At 42.3% G+C, this 19,640-nt stretch overlaps 1 protein-coding gene across 1 annotated transcript in view; it reads left to right on the forward strand.

The window, feature by feature from the left end:
• Positions 1–19,640, forward strand: part of unc5a (unc-5 netrin receptor A) — a 264,346-nt gene that overhangs the window by 223,561 nt on the left and 21,145 nt on the right. The window contains exon 13 of the mRNA XM_048603964.1: positions 10,692–10,841. Coding sequence (XP_048459921.1) covers positions 10,692–10,841 — 150 coding nt within the window. The remainder of the gene's footprint in view (positions 1–10,691; positions 10,842–19,640) is intronic.

Below are 19,640 nucleotides of genomic sequence, written 5' to 3' on the forward strand. Positions count from 1 at the left end.
TTATGTAATTGGGCAGTATTATCCTACATGTGCTCATAGCTAAACTAACAACCAAGTCAAGATAATCAGTGAAGTTTGTAATGTGTTAAAACTCATTACAACCAACATACATTTAAATTCAGGTATGGTTTTCTGAAAGCAAAAGCTTTATATTGAAGCCTTTCGTTATTAATTTCCAGGGAACTTGGGGCACCTAATTGCTCCTTTTTGCTTTCCCAGTGGCAATACCTCAGTGAAACAGAGTTGACTTTCCAATCAGTCAGTAGCTTTTTGGTCTGAAGTATAAACGATTGTAACCATTTGAAGCTTGGCATTTTTGCATTTGTCCTGATTAGTGCATGACAAAATGCTTCAGGATCACCGAAGTCCTGGAAGTAATGGTCCGGGCTGGATATTTCCAGTTATTCTGTTCTGGTCTGCTGCACACTCTACCTGGAAAGCTCCAATCTGTCTGTGTCAAAAAGATTTGGCTCACTGCTCTCTTGGACAAGAGCCTGCATTTCTGATTACTAATTTAAGACATCCTCACAAATCTCAATACTGAGAATTTCCAGAAAGTAGAAAGACACCTTGCTTTAACATTTGCAAGTGTAGTTTTAAATTAATGCTTCGAGTCTAATGGTCATGATAGTGTCATGTACCCCAAGATTAAGAGGAGCATTCTTATTTGAGCAAATGTATTTTGACATTCTGTGCGGATTTGTGGTTGTGAATTGTCAAAAAAAACTGCTCTGGCATAGATAATTATATCTCGTATAGCGTTTTCTATAGGACACCATAGTATGTTTATGTTACTAACTTCCATTTGCAAAAGGCAAATATTTACAGTTTTAGTTTGTACCACCGCAATCCAGCACTATTTGGTTCAACCACTTCTGCGGTCAGTAACCGCAGTACTTTTAAGTTTTCTTGTAGTGGTATCTAGTGCCTTTGCAGTGATCTTTATTCATGTTACTTTTGTTGCACCTTGTCCAGCTTGGATATCCTAAATAAAGTTGGAAACTCATTCATTCATTAGCAAGGTGCTGTCTTCACTCAATTTTCTAATAAAGTTTGCAATGAATATAGTTGTAATGGGTATTTTTAATGGCTTCAAATGTTTAATCAGGACGACAGTCATTACCATGGCACTAAAATGACTTATTGTGTTTGAGTGATGAACATTTTGATCTAGATTTGTGATTTTCTGCTGTCTGGCAAATTCTCTGGTCTGCTAAAGGTCTAGTCCTGAAGCCTAGTCCTAAAGCGAATGTAAAATAGCAAGTGCTATTAACCTAATACAGCAGTTTATCATTGCTTATCCTGTAAACTCAGTTCTACCTGTTGCATTCACCAAAAGTTTCCATGTACATTACAGGAGTAATAAAGGTTTGTTACCTTTCTGTGGGATCAGCTCAAAGGCATGCCACAATCTTATGGAATTCATTTTAATTGTCCTCTGTGTTCCAGCTGTTACCAGAGATGATAATGTAGGGAGATCCTTCCATTAGCTTTTTAGCCAAGTGACCCTCCAACTGTTATTTAAGACCACACAACTGTGTCTAATACAGCACCTTGCTGAGGTTACTAGCAGACGCTTTCTCTCATCCTTCCAAGCTAACTTTGCTGATTCCTTTCTAGGACAAGGCTCTGTGAGAACATTATAGAATTTTTTGTTTAGTTTCAAATTAGACAAACCTTCTAGCTTTTTTTCCTGATACATATTTGAGACTGAACTTAAGTCAACTGCATTTCACGTGGTGAATAAAAATGTTAGTATTTTCTCTGCTTAAGGTACAGGCCTGATAAGCAGTTTTTTTTGGCCTCCTCAACTCGAAGAGCTGTAGCTTACACAAATCAAAGCAGCAACTGCTTTCTGTGAGGGCGACCCAGTTGCATTGAGGAAAGGAATCTTTAAATGCACACATCCTATCTCCATGAAAATATGCCATGCTTTCCAAGTTCTTAAATGGAAATGTAGACCAATTACTATATCTTCAACAAAGCTCTTTGACTCTGAATTGTCTCCCTAATGAAATTTTATGACCCTTTCTCCGAACCTTCTGTACCTCTCAAGGAACTCCCTGGGTGACCAATTGCCTTTTACTTGTCTTCATCAGAGATATACATGTGTTTATTTTGTTAAAGAGAAGGTAGACATCCTGAGCCCATTTAGCTAGATAGAAGACCCCCTGTTAATAATTGTTTTCAATACCTCGACCTCTGACCATTGTAGGACAGACAAAGGTATCTTTTAAATATAATTAACTAGAAGCTTACTCGAATCATATTCATTCGAGAGATACAGCCCAATTTTTGATCAGGCTTTAAAAAATTCTTTCATGAGAATTGGGGAAATGTGGCAAGGCCAACTTCTATTGTCCATCTGTGATTGCCTAGAGTAATGTTTAAACTGGACCAGGTAAGGATGGCTGACTTTTTTTCCTACTTATGTTGCCCATTGATTATTTTGAGCTGATACCCGTTAGCTGAAAAGATGAGTGATTGAGTTGAGGGCAAACTGCTTTTAAATTTTAGTAGTAGAGGTGAGAAATAGAAAAAAATGTGCAATAAGAGAAACTAACAAAACAGAAATCAAACATGGCAAAATGGGAGAGATGGTAAGCAAATAGCAGGAGAAAAGGAAGAAAATATTTTAAAACTACAGAAGATGATCCTGAGGAAAAACATGCTCGTTATGTGCAGGAGCCTATTGCAATAGAAATGTACAACATTAGAGCATGTGGCTATAGCATAATAGAGAAATTTTGTTCCAAAGTAGGTGATGAAGTGAGCAATAAAAATACAAAGCAAGGAACCACGTTTCATCTATTTGTGGTAGACCTTTGTTAGAACTAACACGAAGCTATATTTCCAGTCAGGTTCCCAGATTTCACAAGGAAGTTAATTAAACCCATTACAATAATAACTTAGCTTTTAATTGTGGTGCAGAATCCAAGAGGAAGAACGAGACAAGGGTGTTGTTGGATGGAAACAAAAGTGGACAGAGGAAAGAGATAACAAGGTGTAGAGCCGGATGAACACAGCAGGCCAAGCAGCATCAGAGGAGCAGGAAAGCTGACGTTTCGGGTCTAGACCCTTCTTCAGAAAAATCTCCCCTCCCCCAACCGCATCCCAAAACCAGCCCAGCTCATCCCCGCCTCCCTAACCTGTTCTTCCTCCCACCTATCCCCTCCTCCCACCTCAAGCCCCACCCCATCTCCTACCTACTAGCCTCATCCCGCCCACTTGATCTGTCCGTCCTCCCTGGACTGACCTATCCCCTCCCTAACTCCCCATCGACACTCACCTTTACTGGCTCCACCCCCGCCTCTTTGACCTGTCTGTCTCTTCTCCACCTATCTTCTCCTTTATCCATCTTCTATCCGCCTCCTCCCTCTCCATACTTATTTCAGAATCCCCTTCCCCTCCCCCATTTCTGAAGAAGGGTCTAGGCCCAAAACATCAGCTTTCCTGCTCCTCTGATGCTGCTTGGCCTGCTGTGTTCATCCAGCTCTACACCTTGTTATCTCAGATTCTCCAGCATCTGCAGTTCCTACTATCTCTGGAGCGTGGAAACACTAGCCAGAGAATGACCTGCAATGGCAGTCCCTTCCTCCCTCACACCATTCCCACTTTTTCCTCCATAGTTCTGTCTTTGGTTCCATTTTGCTTCTCATCCACATGCAGCTGTTGTGTTTTATCTGTGAGGGATATGCAGAGATGATACAGTTATATATATGGAAAGAGTTTTATCTGTAGTGCTTCATAATATTTACACCCATATTTGTAGTAGCTGGCTTCACTTCAGTTTCTTTCTCTCTATGTGACAACACCCAAGCTTAAGACCATAAGATTTAGGAGCAGAAGTATGGCATTTGGCTCATCATGTCGGATCCACCAATCGACCATGGCTAATATGTTTTTCAATCCTATTCTCCCGTCTTCTCCCTATAACCCGAGATCTCATTTCTTCTCAAGAACCTATCTCTGTCTTAAATACACTCAATGACTTCACCTCCACAGCCTTCTGCAGCAATGAGTTCCACAGATTAACTCCCTTCTGGCTGAATAAATTCCTCCTAATCTCAGTTCAAAAGGGTTGGCCATTCACTCTGAGTCTCACCTATTAATGAAAGCATTATCTCCTCATCCAGTCTATCAGTATTCTGGAAGTTTCAATCGGATCCTCCTTATCCTTCTAAACTCCATCGAGTGCAGCCCCCAACCACACCTCATATGAGAAGCTCTTCATCCCCGGGATCATTCTTGTAAAGCTCCTCTGGACCCTCTCCAATGCCAGCGCATTCTGCATTAGATAAGGGGTCCAAATCAGCTCTCAATATTCCAAATGCAATCTGAGCAGAGCCTTATACAGCCTCAGCAGTACTCCCTTGCTGTTGTATTCTAGTTCTCTGAAAATGAATTCTAACATTGTCTTTACCTTCTTAACTGCCAACTAAACCTGCATGTTAACGTTAAGAGAATCCTAAACTAGGACTCTCAACTTCCTTTGTGCTTCAGATTTCTGAAGCCTTTACCCATTTAGAAAATGTTCTATGCCTCTATTCTTCCAAAGAAAGTACATAACCTAATTATTTCCCTCACTGTTTTCCATCTGCCATTTCTTTTCCCATTTTCCTAACCTGTCCAAGTCCTTCTGAAGCCTCCCACTTCTACTACTCTATCCGTCCCTCCACTTATCTTTGTGTCATCAGCATATGCCACAACAATGCCCTCCCTTCCTTCCGCCAGATCACTAATGTATAACATGAATAGTTTGGTCCAACAAGGACCCCTGCAGAACTCGACTGATCACTGGCTGCCATCCTGAAAAGGCCCCATTATTCCCAATCTCTGCCTTCTGCCAGTCAGCCAATATTCTATCTATGCCAGTGCCTTGCTCCTAACACCATGGGCGCTTATTTTGCAGCCTCTTATTTGGCACCTTGTCAATGGCCTTCTGGAAACCCAAATAGATCACACCTATTGGTTCTCCTTTGTCTAACTTGCACGTTATCTCCTCAAAGTATTCTAACAGATTTGTCAAGCATGACCTACACTTGATAAAGCCATGCTGACTCATTTCTTTTTACCATGTACTTCCAAGTATTCTACAATCACATCATTCGTAATGGATTCTAAAATCTTACCAACAACCAAGGTCAGGCTAACTGGCCTTTAATTGCCTGTGTTCTGCCTCTCTCTCTTGTTTAACAGTGGTGTTAGATTAACAATTTACCATTCCTCTGGGACCCTCCCTAACTGCAGTGATTCATGAAGGATTACCACCGATGCCTTTGAAATGTCCTCAGCTCTCCCCTTCAGAACCCTATGGTGTAGTCCATCTGGTATGTGTGATTTATCCACCTTAAGCCGTTTCAGCTTCGCCTGCATCTTCTCCTTAGTGGTAGCCATTGCACTCACTCCTGCCCCTGACTCTTTTGAAGTTCTGGTATGCTATTGGTATATTCCACTGTGCAGACTGATGCAAGATAGCTGTTCAGTTCCTCTGCCATTCCTTTGTTCTCCATTGATACTTCTCCAGCCTCATTTTCCAGAGGTCCAATGTCCACTTTTGCCTCCCTCTTAGCTTTTAGATATATAAAAAAAACTCGTACAATCTTCTTTGATATTACTAGCTAGCTACCCTCATAATTCATCTTCTCCCTCTTATTGCTTTTTTAGTTTCCTCTGCTGGTTTTTAATGACTTCCCAATCCTTTGACTTCTATTACTCTGCACCGCACTATATGCTTTCTCTTTTGCTTTTATGCTGTCCCTCACTTCCCTTGTCCACCATTGTTGCTCCGTTCTCCCTTTAATATGTTTCTTCTTCCTTGGGATGAAATTCTGCTGTGCCTACTGAATTACCCCCACAAATCTCTGCCATTGCTGCTCCATCCTCATCCCTGATAGGCTTCCCTTCCAATCAACTCTGGCCAGCTCCTCCCTCATTTCTTTGTAGTAACCTTTACTCAATTGCAACACCCTTATATCTGATTCCAGTTTCTCTCTCTCCAACTGCAGGGTGAATTCTATCATATTGTGTTCTTTGCTTCTTAAGTGTTCCTTCAGCTTCAGCTTCCTAATCAAGTCTACCTCATTTACACATTGGCAAATCCAGAATTGCCTGTTCCCTGGTGTGCTCAATCACAAGCTGCTCTAAAGAAAAATCTTGCAGACATTCCATGAATTCCTTTTCTTGGGATTTGCTACCCATCTGATTTTCCTAGTGCACCTGCATATTAAACTTCCCCATTATTATTGTACTAGTGCCTTAACTGTCAAGTAAGTACTCAACAGACAGCAATATACAAACACTGAACCATTGAATATTTATTTACCCTTTGTGAAGCTAAACTTTAGCCATTTTAAATGGCAAAACATATATATATGTCAAGCTACTTTTTAGAGTCAGCTGTTCCACTCAGTACGATGCGATGCTGACTCTTTTCCCAGCATTGATTTCTGATTTCAGGGTGGTTGCCATGCACAGAACTCATTAGGGACAAGGAGGAAAAACAAAATTGAGGGAACATTGGTTTAATGTGTGAATTTTCACTAAGCACCAATATTGTCTTTGAGATATAATGTTCTCTGACAGTGCTGAGATCTTTTTGAAAAATGTTTGTGTTTCTGCATAATCTATGACCTTGACATTGTTCTGATATTTGTAACTCTGTAGATACCAATGACCAAATCTTGACATGGCTGACAATATAGTTAGTACTGGTGCTTGATGCAGCGTGTGAACTTTTCACTGTAGAGATAAATGAACCAATCTACACAAATACAATTGCTGGCTAATGCTTCTCATTTTGCAGGAAAATATTTGCATTCAGTTTTGGACAGTAAGAAAGATGCATAAGCAATTGATTACTTGCTTTCTTCAATGTACTGTGAGAGTACAGCTCCAACCACACTTCCTGACCGATGTGTTCAGACATGCATTTCAACCCATATACAGAAATCTATGAGGTGATGCTGTCTTTGCTTTTTAACGTGTCAAGCCCTTCTTGCTATGCAAGTATCCGTTCCCATTCTGTGTTGCTGTTCATTTATGTTCTGAAGAGATCCTGTGCCCTTTGTGAACTTCGGAGCAAGTTTGTGATACAAGTTGGCGGCACTGAGGAACAATACCAAGTCTTTCATAAGAGGGGTCAGAAGCACATGAATGGCTTGTTCATGACTTCAGTTGCTTTTATTCTAGCCATTAAACGTAAATGTTGGATATTGTGAATGTGTGATTTTATCCTTGTTCACTGTCAAATTGTGTTTTGAGAGTCAAGTAACCACCACTCAATAAACCTTCCCTGAACAACAACATCGTCAAATAGGTTCTCTCGACATGAGACAAAATTGAAGAAACGATTTTCTGGAATGCACTAGGTGCTGAATTTAGTCCATAGATATTTTGAAGGAATGAAACAAAAGTGGCAGGATATTGGTTTTGCTCTAATGGTGTCAGGTGATAACTGCATCACATGTCAAACTTTGTGACGACTGTGGAATGACGAAATATTGCTGGTAGTTGTTAAATTGTTGCTTTGTTGGCCACTTTAAGGTTGTCATCTGGTCTAATTTTACTACTTTTGCATCATGCAATCTTGTTGTGGATTTAATGTTTTTACCAGATTCGACTTTCTCTCTTATCACTTATTTCAAGTTGTTTCAGCTCCTGCAAATCATCAGCATGTATTGCAAATGGCTACCATCTGAAATTTAGTGCAATTGGCCTACATTGACAATTCACCATATTCTGTAAATAAAGATATCAGTGTGTTTTGTTTTGCCATTGATCCAGTTAATGTCTGCCATTGCAAGGGTTTCATGTTTGAATCCATGTTTATTGCTACTTTGGCCCTGAATCTGTTATGTGTCAAAACTGCAATTGTTCCTCAAGCAGCAACAATTTAGCTTGAAGATCGTCAGATGCAAAAGTGAGAGACAGTTGCAAAAAATGCCGATAGTAGATTCTGTCACTTGATATAGCAATGTCGATAAGAGGTGACAGTGAGACTCCTATGATCTCAACTGAGTAATCCTTAAAATGATCTGGTGTTTTTCAATGCATATTAGTACATTAATTTTGCGCTTTACTCTTAGGGTGAGCTTCCACTACATGTTGAACTGATGAGTTCCACTTCCTTTGCCCTGCAGACCTCTGCAAAATGGTTTCACTTTAAACATGAGTTATACAATCTCCCTCAAGCTGACATGAAGTTGTCAATGTTGATCAATTCCACAAATTGGCCATTTTTTTGAGAGTGTCTGACCATAAATAGCACATTTTGATGAGTCTTCTAAGTTTCCTTAATTGTAGCTCCTGCATTTGTGTTAGTTGGGCATTATTGCATCAACATTCCTGAGCCCAAGGGTGCACTTCTCTGTAATCTTGTCAAATGTAATTGAGAGATTGGATTGGGGCTACCAAGGTTGTGGCTTTTTCCAAGGTCAAATCTTTGATATGGTATAATTCCCTAATTAATGGAATTGAAGACTTTTTCAATTAATTGACCACAAATTAATTGCTTAGTTAATGTGCCTAAATTTACATGTAGATGCCAGTTTCCACACCACTGTCATATGTTCTTTAATGGACTTACTAGTTCCTGACAACTCTGGGATGTATATCATTCAGGCATCAGATTTTCTTTGGCTCGAAGTATTTTTTACAAGCACCTACAAAAATTTCAAATATATTTTATGTAAGCTGCTTGCATACTCACTGGTTTCTGCTCAGAGCCAATGTACAAGTACCGCCTTCTAGTGGATTGCTGATAGATCCAGTCTGTCCATCCATGTAGAGATAAAGTAAATATCGAATTCCAAAATCCATCAATCTAATAGCATGGAGGAATATTTTTGCCATAGAAACGAAAGTTCACAAGCTTGTATATTTAATCTATTCTCCATTATTCCTATTACCAGTTGTTGTGTTTTATGCTGTGGAGATATGCAGCAGGACTTTGCTTTGCTCCCATACTGACAGAAATTAGCTCTGTTTGTGTTTCTCTCTCTCTCTATCTCTTTCTCTCTCTTCCCTTATCTCCCTCTTTATCTCCTTCCCACACACACTGTCTCTCCCACAAGCTCTCTTTCTCTCCCCTCTATCTTCCCTCTATCCCTCTCTCTCTCCCTCCCCCTATCTCTCTCTCCCCCTATCTCTCTCTCCCACTCCCTCTTTCCCAACCCCTCTCTCCCTTCTGTCTCTCTTCCTTCTGTCTCCCTCCACCTCTCTCACTCTCTCTCTCTCCCCTCTCTCTCTTTATCTCCCCCCTCTCTCTCTGTCCTCTCTCTCTCTCTCTCTCTCTCACTGTCTCCCCCATTTCTCCCCGTCTACATCTCTCCCCCCCATCTCTTACCCCTCTACCCCCCCCCCCCCTCTCTCCCCCGTCTCTCCCCCTCATCACACTGTCTCTCTCTCTCTCTCCCCCATCTGTCTCCTCCCCCACCGACTGTGTCTGTCTGTCTCTCTCTCTATGTCTGTCTCTCTCTGTCACTCCCACCCTTCCCCTGTCTCTCACCCTCTCCCTGTCTTCCCCCCTCTCTATCTCTCTTCTCCCCACCCTCACTGTCTCCCCCCAATCTATCTATCTTTCTTCCCCCTCCCCCCCTCTCCCCCCCCCCCCCCGTCTCTCTCCCTCCCCTCGGTGTCTCTACTCCCCGCCTCTCTCCCGCCGCCCACCGCCATCTCTCCATCTCTCTTCCCCTTCTCCACCTCTTTCCCTTCTCCCACCGCCCCCCCCGACCCCCTGCCCCTCGCTCCCTCTCCTTCCATCCGTCCCTCCCTCTCTCTCTCTCTCTCTCTTTCACTAAAATGTAATCATACCCTGCCTGTCTGATATAATTCAAAAGCTTAGCGTTGGTGTCTACAGATACATCATGCTTTACCTTATCATCTCCTCCCTCAGACCCTCCACTGTCTCTAAATTGTCAGATTGCTTTTGTAGCACTCAATAGTATATCACACAGAAATTTCCTTAAACTAAATAATAAATAAATTTGTGCCAATCCAAAACTCTGCCCTCCAAATCTAACATGTTTGAGCTTGTTTGGTCCAAGAACGTTGGACATTCTTGCTCCAGTACCACCTTTCTTTCCAAATTCTCATCAAATTTCTCCATGGCCTAAGCCCTTGCTATCTTTATAACTTGCTCCAGTCTATTAAGTCTTGTTTTAAGTGAAGGTCAATGTGAGTAAAGACAGCTGCTGGTTATGAAGTTGGGAAAGAGCAAGGGGACTGTATTAAGGTAAAGAGATTCTTGGACTAGTGATGGTGAATGGTTAGATGTTTTGACATTTCATCTCGAATCATACAGAACAGAAGTGGCCCTTTTGCCCATCAAATCTGCACTGAGAAAGGCTACCCGAAATCCCACTTTCCAGCAGTTGGCTCATAGCTTTGAATGTTATATTTCAAGTTTTATTCAAGTACCTATTAAAGGAGAATGTGCAGTGCATTATGGAATTACAATTCAAGGTGTGAGTTGGCCATTTGGTGTCTGAACATCTTTGCAGGTGCCTCTCAATATGTAGTAGAATTTGGCAATGAGATGGAATCAAATTGCAAGCAAATTGCTGTCGAAATTTAATGAGCAAAAATCAACTGACTGCTGGTGAACTACTTGTTCAGATTGCTGTGATTTCAACTCTGTATATTTAATATGTTTCACCAATTCTATTCTTAATTAATGTTTTCCTATGCAGGAAGTGATGCAACTGGAGAAACACCTTGGAGGGCAACTGTTAGATGAGCCGAAGGTTCTTCACTTTAAAGACAGCTATCATAACTTACGACTTTCTATACATGATATCCAAAAATCTCTCTGGACAAGTAAGCTGCTGGACAGCTATCAGGTAAAGCCAGATTGGAATGGTCAGTCGTTACAATCCAGGTAGAAACAGATAACTTTAAATGAAAGGAATTCCCACAAAGCCGATGAACAGGAGTTTAAAAACTTTTACTGTGACAAAACAAATAAAAATAACACAATTCAAAGATTAACGAGCAGTTGAATGATATTTCAAATAAAGAGGTGCATTTCACTTTAAATAGTTGATACAATAAAGATATGCCTCAGGTATTTGTAAGCTCTTGTCTGACTTCCTGCACAAATCTGGCATCAAGTGCAGTCTCGTGGACTTTCCAAAGCAGCTTCCACAATGTAATTTCTCTCTCTTTCTCACTCTCACTCTTGGTTCTGCCCTTGAATCATATTCATCAGCAACTGTTTTCCATTCAATGGTCAAGGCAACATTGAAACAGCAGCAATGGGTCTTTTTCAGTTCACCACCCTTTGTCCATCCTCTCTTCACCTCTCTGCTCTTTCCAATTGGAGACAGCACACAGTACCACAGTGATTACTTTATTCTCAGACATAGGCTTAAATATCAAGATCAATTTGGAAGACTGTCAAACGGAAGACTGTTCCATGTAAAGAGAACCCTGCTTAATTCATTTTTATCCAATTTTTTTAGTGTGTTCTGAACTACAAAATATTGATCTCCACCTAACCTAACCACACTGCAATAAGCCTTTGTCATTTGCTTTGTGCTGCATAAATGTTTATCCGCAGACATTCCCCAGTCACACAGGCATTTCTTGAAGCATCATAATGTCATAATTAGGGAAGCAAATTAATGTTATTTCAGAACATTCCCCAACCCACTTTGGTCTCCCAGTACGTGGATTACCATATAATAAGCATGTAATATTTAAAATGAGCTCACTTTCGTTTTCCAAGCACTGGTAATAGTTTTCATTAGTTTTCTTTAAGCATTCAAAGAAGCACCACACAAGAAACTGTAAGGATAAATGGAAGTGTGCGGCATTTGAGGCAGTTTACTAACGTGTAGGAAATTGGTTAGGAATGGGCTGAGAACAGGCTGTGAATCACATAAATGGTAAACCCAGACTCTGAAGAACATTTTGAAATGGTGCCATGTTCGAACAGACCTCATATTCACTGTTTTCCAAATGCCTAATCCCACAAGAGCCACACATTTTACTGAGGAGATGTAAGACCTCATTTTTGATTATCCTATGGTCTGTTATTGCAGAGGTTGGATGATATGTGCTTAGACTCAAAACCTACATATCTCATTGGGATCTGAGTGTGTATTTTAATAGTTTTAAGAGCTATTAAATGAATAGTTGTTTTTGTTGTGAACAGTAGCAAAATTTGTTTAACAACAGATTGATTACCAGAGAGACCTTAACATTTTTATGAGTTTCATAAAGGAGTTTTTTTTCTCTGTATCATGCATATGAATGAGAGTGCTCTTTGATTCTTGGAGGTATTTCATCTCCTGAGTTTGACCAGACTGGGTGAGTGCCTGTGGAGGTGACATAGAGGTATGAGAGAGCTTGGAGGATATGAGGTGTAATTGACAAGGTATGCAACATACGAAGGGTCTTGGAAGTGACATGAGGGTGAATTAGGAGGAAAGGAAGAGATGAAGGATGTGGACTAGAAGGTACAACAGTCTTTTATACAATTGGACCAGCGTCTCATAGAACCAGCCTGCCTTGGTATTTACCCGCCTCTATGGTAACCTCCAAACTTCCTCCAGAGGCAGAAAGCCCTTCTATCCAGCTCCTACTCTGGAATGAAAATCATGCAAGGGTGTTTGGATTTCATTTCTCAACTAAAAGCTTCTCTTCTTTTTGACAAAAATCTCACCCCAGACTTGCATTTCCTAAGTATGAAAGATAAAGGGGTGATCCAACTGAGATAATTAAAGTGGCCAAGCTGTTCATAGATGGAGGAAAACTAGCTACTCTGCTGGTGGAGACCAGAACAAGGAGATATCATTTGAAGATTAGAGTTGGGCCATCCAGAGGTGACTTGAGGAAGCATTTTTCCACTGTGAAGGTAGTGAAAAAGCAGATATCTCTTCCACAAAAACACTGCTGAAGCAATATTATTAAGCCTTTCATAACTGTGTTGATTGGGAATATTAAGGAGTAGACAATCATGACAGTAGATGGAGTTAAAATACAGGTCAACCATTATCGAATATAATGGCAGCCTGTGTCCTCCTTCCTCCATTCTCATTAAAATGATAATTAGTAATTCAAATTTTAATTTGTAGGCTGATCTCCCATGGCACATGCAAGTGATTAGGCCAGGCCAAATGCATTATTCAAATCGAGTATGCTAATGGACAGCGTGATAATTATCCCAAGATGGCAGAGTGGGGAAAGAGTCAGTTGCAATGGGAGAAAAAGGAAGAGACAATAGCCGAGGTTGAAAGTGAACATGAAAATGTAGGAAGGATGAGAAAGCCAAATGTGAAGAGTTGGGCTTGGTGAGTAGAAGAATAGCCTTATGAGCTAAGCATGGGCTATAATGCCGTCAAGATTTAGGGAGTCTAGTGAGAAGAATGAAAAAGGGAGTGGAAGATGCATCATAAAGGATAGAAGGATAACGTCAATGGGCAGGGAAAGGGGAAGATAGCTAAAGAAAGGGCAAATCATAGAGATGAGGACGGAACCAGAAGCATGTTTTTGAGTGATATGGTAGAATACTTCTATTTTTTGTGTGAGCACCCATTATACTCATTATAATCTTTGCTCTTGGAGATGGAGGAATGTGGTGGGGCAGGATGTATCATGACAACAGGTGGGAAAAAGCAACACCAGCCTAGAATGGAGCAAAGAACAACCAACAGATTTTACAAGGAGATGATAAACAATACTGGGAATAAAGCTTTCTCCAAAATTGGAAAGGGAGAATGAGTTTTTGCAATACGGTCCAAAACTTAAAACTACCTTTGAGAGAGGAGGGCAATTTCCAATTCAGATTTCAGTTGTTGCTCACTAGTTGGTGGTTGGGAGTTTTTTGGGGATAGGGCTGGGTAGCTGTGATAATAGATGTTTGAATGTTTCCTTAGTGCTAGGTAGGAGAACCCTTGTTTCTTCCATCCAAGGCTCTGAACATCTGCTTTATTAAATTGATGTTGTGGTTAGGAACACAGAAGAAGAGGAACTTGGCAAAAGGGGTTCCATGAGGAAGTCCCAGCTAAGATTACCAGAGGGTTGGTGATATGATGATCTGACGAAGGAGATAGGTTTCAACCCGGAAAAAGCCAAGAAGGGCTAGGGGAGAAGGGAACATATTGAGGACAGCCAAAAAACTGGGATTACTAATGGGTGAGAAAAGTAGGGAATGTTAGGAACTAATCCAGTAATAGAAGAATGTACTAAAAGAGACAAAATATGGGTGGAAGAAACAAAAAGTAAGCTATATTTTATGGGTGTCATGGTGCCCTCCTTCCCCCCGCTAAGAGGTCAAGGACCCAACCACGATCCTGACCTCTGTGCTGCTGTAATTTAACCGAGGACTAGTGTCAATTGCTTTAAGTCAAGACTTCAACACCTTTCTATGGAGGAAATCCTGCCTTAGAAAGGACCATTCACACTGTCCTGTGGCACTGTAATCCCAGCAGTGAAACTGGGAGCCACTACTGGAATCACAATAAATCCCCAACGTTGAGGTGTGTAGACTGAAATAAGCCCAGAGTTGAGGTTCATATCAAAGCTGGTGAGTGATAACAAAGGTGGTGAATGGTGATGAAAGGGCTTAAATTTAGGATTGGGGTCTTGGTTCAGAAGACCGAGAAAGGGTGGAAGGAGAGGGGTAATTGTGGGGACAGCATGCTTCTGTTGTACCATTTAAGGACTCCGAGGGCCCAGGACAGGTCGACTATCCAACCTGGTCCCCACCCCCTGTTAAAATTTCAGGCAGGCAGGAAGACCACCTAATCATGAGCCTTCCTGTGTTCAAAATGTCTGGCAGGGAGTGTAAAAATCAGCCCAATATGTTAAGGAAGGTGAAGATTGGCTGTAGATAGGGGAGAAACATGAAACAGGTGAATTATTACATCCAACAAAGGCCAAGTTACCAATCAGAATCAATAGCAGCCAAGTAGCTCCAACCTGGCAACTCCCCTCCCAATTGCTCTCGAATGTCCTATGACTCAACTGCCATGCTGCTCACCTGCCAGTCTATCCAACTGCCACCCTGCTCACTTCGCGATCTGCCCTCTAACTTCAGGAAAGGTGGAGTTCAGGATCAGTCTGCTGCCACATAATATTGATTGAGTCACATTGCACTCCATGGATTAACAAACATTAACCTCATAGTAACACCTACAAGCAAAAGACAATTAAGATTTTTGACATTTATGACAAATAAAATAACGGTTGGGTAAACTATGTCATCAAAGTATATTTGAGCTCTTGTGGCACAGTAGTAATGCCCCTACCTCTGGGTCAGGAGGCCCCAGTTCAAAACTCACCTGCTCTAGGGATGTGCAATAACATCACTGAACAACTTGATTAGAAAATACCTACTTGGCGACTGATTAGCAAAGCCACTTGAAATTCTTGGAAAGCATACTGAAGGAAATGATGAGAATGCAGGATTTATCATGTAAATATTCAATGTTGAGTCCCTGTGTTATACATTAATAATAATATGCATTGAAGAAAATTATGCCTTCTGACAAGCCCTACTAGTACAAGGCATAGGGATTTGTCTACTGATTAATTTATATTGAAGACAAGCCTTGGAGCTTATTTCAATATATAATTTACTGCAGCGTAGTGAGTTTTTGACCAACTCTTGGAGCAATATATAAATACAAATAATGTAATTAAGATTGAAGGAGAAAACTGGCATTGTTTGGTAAAATCTATGAATTGCACCTGCTGTTGTTTTAGTACAGACAGAACTTACATCAGAGCATATCTGTGTCATTTCATTATTTTAAAAGAAATTATTCATTCTCAGGATGTAGCAAAGCATTTATTACTCATAGACTGAGGAAGTGGCTCAATGAGGCAGCTCACCCCTACCTTCTGAAAGGTAACTCAAGGCAAGAAATGCTGGCAAGTGAATAAAAATAAATCCTTATTTCTGTATGGTGTAGGTACATCCACCAGGCCTTGAAATGCATGGGGTTGGAAAGCAAATTCGCTCCAACAAGTCACCAAAACACATGAAAATTCAATTGCAGGGCAACCAATCAGAGAAAAGATGTCCCCATAAATGGAATCTACGGCAGTGTTGAGAAACTATTCCTTTAATTACAGATAGTAGGAACTGCAGATGCTGGAGAATGTGAGATAACAAGGTGTAGAGCTGGATGAACACAGCAGGCCAAGCAGCATCAGAGGAGCAGGAAGCCTGACGTTTCGGGCCTAGACCCTTCTTCAGAAATGGGGGAGGGGAAGGGGGTTCTGAAATAAATAGGGAGAGAGGGGGAGGCGGATAGAAGATGGATAGAGGAGAAGATAGGTGGAGAGGAGACAGACAGGTCAAAGAGGCGGGGATGGAGCCAATAAAGGTGAGTGTAGGTAGGGAGCTAGGGAGGATATAGGTCAGTCCAGGGAGGACGGACAGGTCAAGGGGGCGGGATGAGGTTAGTAGGTAGGAGATGGGGGTGCGGCTTGAGGTGGGAGGAGGGGATAGGTGGGAGGAAGGACAGGTTAAGGAGGCGGGGACGAGCTGGGCTGGTTTTGGAATGCGGTAGAGGGAGGGGAGATTTTGAAGCTTGTGAAGTCCACATTGATGCCATTGGGCTGCAAGGTTCCCAAGCGGAATATGAGTTGCTGTTCCTGCAACCTTCGGGTAACATCGTTGTGGCACTGCAGGAGGCCCAGGATGGACATGTCGTCTGCAGAATGGGAGGGGGAATTGAAATGGTTCGCGACTGCGAGGTGCAGTTGTTTAGTGCAAACCGAGCGTAGGTGTTCTGCAAAGTGGTCCCAAAGCCTCTGCTTGGTTTCCCCGATGTAGAGGAGGCCACAGCGGGAACAGTGGATGCAGTATACCACATTAGCAGATGTGCAGGTGAACATCTGCTTGATGTGGAAAGTCTTCTTGGGGCCTGGGATGGGGTTGAGGGGGGAGGTGTAGGGGCAGGTCTAGCACTTCCTGCGGTTGCAGGGAAAAGTGCCGGGTGAGGTGGGGCTGGAGAGGAGTGTGGAGCGGACAAGGGAGTCAAGGAGAGAGTGGTCACTCCGGAAAACAGATAAGGGTGGAGAGGGAAAAATGTCTTTGGTGGTGGGATCGGATTGCAGATGGCGGAAGTGTCGGAGGATGATGCATTGGATCCGGAGGTTGGTGGGGTGGTACGTGAGGACGAGGGGGATTCTGTTTTGGTTGTTATTGCGGGGACGGGGTGTGAGGGATGAGTTGCGGGAAATGCGGGAGACACGGTCGAGGGCGTTCTCGACCACTGACGGGGGGATGTTGCGGTCCTTGAAAAACGAGGACATCTGAGAAGCGGTTCTTCCTGAGACGCAGGCCCGACCAGTCCCCCTCCACTGACACCCTCATCCGCTTAGCCGAACTCGTCCTCACCCTCAACAACTTCTTTTCAATTCCTCCCACTTCTTACAGACAAAGGGGATGGCCATGCCTACCCGCATGGACCTACACTCGGTTTGCACTAAACAACTGCACCTCCAGTCGCGAACCATTTCAACTCCCCCTCCCATTCCACAGACGACATGTCCATCCTGGGCGTCCTGCAGTGCCACAACGATACTACCCAAAGGTTGCAGGAACAGCAACTCATATTCCGCTTGAGAACCCTGCAGCCCAATGGTATCAATGTGGATTTCACAAGCTTCAAAATCTCCCCTCCCCCTAGCGCATCCCAAAACCAGCCCAGCTCATCCCCGCCTCCCTAACCTGTTCTTCCTCCCACCTATCCCCTCCTCCTACCTCAAGCCCCACCCCCATCTCCTACCTACTAACCTCATCCCGCCCCCTTGACCTGTCCGTCCTCCCTGGACTGACCTATCCCCTCCCTACCTCCCCACCTACACTCACCTTTACTGGCTCCATCCCCGCCTCTTTGACCTGTCTGTCTCCTCTCCATCTATCTTCTCGTCTATCCATCTTCTATCCGCCTCCCCCTCTCTCCCTATTTATTTCAGTACCCCCTTCCCCTCCCCCATTTCTGAAGAAGGGTCTAGGCCCGAAACGTCAGGCTTCCTGCTCATCTGATGCTGCTTGGCCTGCTGTGTTCATCCAGCTCTACACCTTGTTACCTTTAATCATGAGGTATTTTTCCCCCCTGCTTGTCACTGTTAAGTTCATAAGTTAGCCAGTCATCAGAAGAACTGGAAGAGATCCAGCCTAAGAGCAGCAGGCAGTGAGGTATTAGGTGCTGGCTCTGGGGGAGTAGCTGGTGGAACTCTCGGTTGTGCCTTGTGTTGGCTCCTGGGTGCAGTTGACTGTTGGGTCTGGAGGTGAGATCGTGATGATAAGATGATAAAAGTGAGCTTCCTGCAAGAGTGTAGCATGATTTGAGTGACAGTTATGTGTGTGATTCAAACTTGGATTTTTTACACCATTTTACCAGAGCACTCTGAAACACAAATGTCTAATTTGTTAAAAGCATTCTTTGGCAGCAACCTGCTAAACTGAAGCATCTACATATTGCATGATAATGAATAGCTTTTTTTTAGTGAAGTGATTTCTAAGACTACACTGGGAGACTATTTTCTTGCAATAAAATGGGAAATTACTGTAATTTAATGTCAATTATATCAAAGAGTAGACTTTTCATTAAAACAGTCTTAATGAAATGAATTCAGCATCTTGTTTGTCAGACTTCAAAGTGACAACATTAAAAAAAAGCAAGAAGTGAGCGTAAAAGAAATAATCTTCCTGCGCTGTGATGCCTGAACCAAGTTATTATTTCATGACGATCAATTACCTTCATCTGTTAAATGTAATTTTATTTAAAACATTTAAAATGACATCTTTTGCCAATCATTTGAATCTTGTTTGTTAAACAAAGCCTTTAAAGTGCGACTACTTTTAAAAAGCATGAGAAATATATGCCGAATCTCTCAATTCCATAAGCACACCTTTAAGAAAAAGCAAATTAACTGCCGCTTAAAACAAACCGCAATGGAATAAATGAGCAGGTTCCGGTTAGAATGTTTGGTCTTTGCAAGTTTAAAAATATAGCTTTTGTCAATATTCTGTGATAGAGTCTCCTCCGTGTGGAAATGGTTTGGAGACACTGAAGCAAGCTCCCTTCGAGTGGGTGCACCATTAAGTATCGAGAGGGTGGTGCAACAAGATTTGTCAGAAGCTGTAAGATGGGTTTTTGGTAAATATTTTAATGAGAAAACAAGTCATAGAGATATGGATAACACAGTGTGGAGCTGGAGGAACACAGCAGGCCAAGCAACGACATGAAACTTCAACTTTCCTGCTGCTCTGATGTTGCCTGACCTGCTGTGTTCCTCCAGCTCCACACTGTGTCATCTCTGATTCCAGCATCTGCAGTTCTTACTATGTCGCAGAGATATGGAGCGAGAGCAGAATATTAGTCTTCTTTGGAAAAAAACCTGGCAGAGACTCATTGAACCAGTTGGCCTCCTTCCATCCTGTATTATTTCTTGTTTTGATAAGTGAACTCAGATTGACCTTGGATTGTTACCTAATTATTAATTGTATGTTACTCACGCTAACTGAACTCGGGGCAGCACAGTGAATCAGTGGTTAGCACTGCTGCCTCACAGTGGAAGGGAACCGGGTTTGATTCCAGCTTCGGGTGACTGTGCGAACTCCACACATTCTCCCTGTGTCTGCATGGGTTTTCCCCGGGTGCTGCGGTTTACTC

The sequence above is a fragment of the Rhincodon typus genome, chromosome 12, assembly GCF_021869965.1.
Source record: "Rhincodon typus isolate 14 chromosome 12, sRhiTyp1.1, whole genome shotgun sequence".
Lineage (NCBI taxonomy): Eukaryota > Metazoa > Chordata > Chondrichthyes > Orectolobiformes > Rhincodontidae > Rhincodon > Rhincodon typus.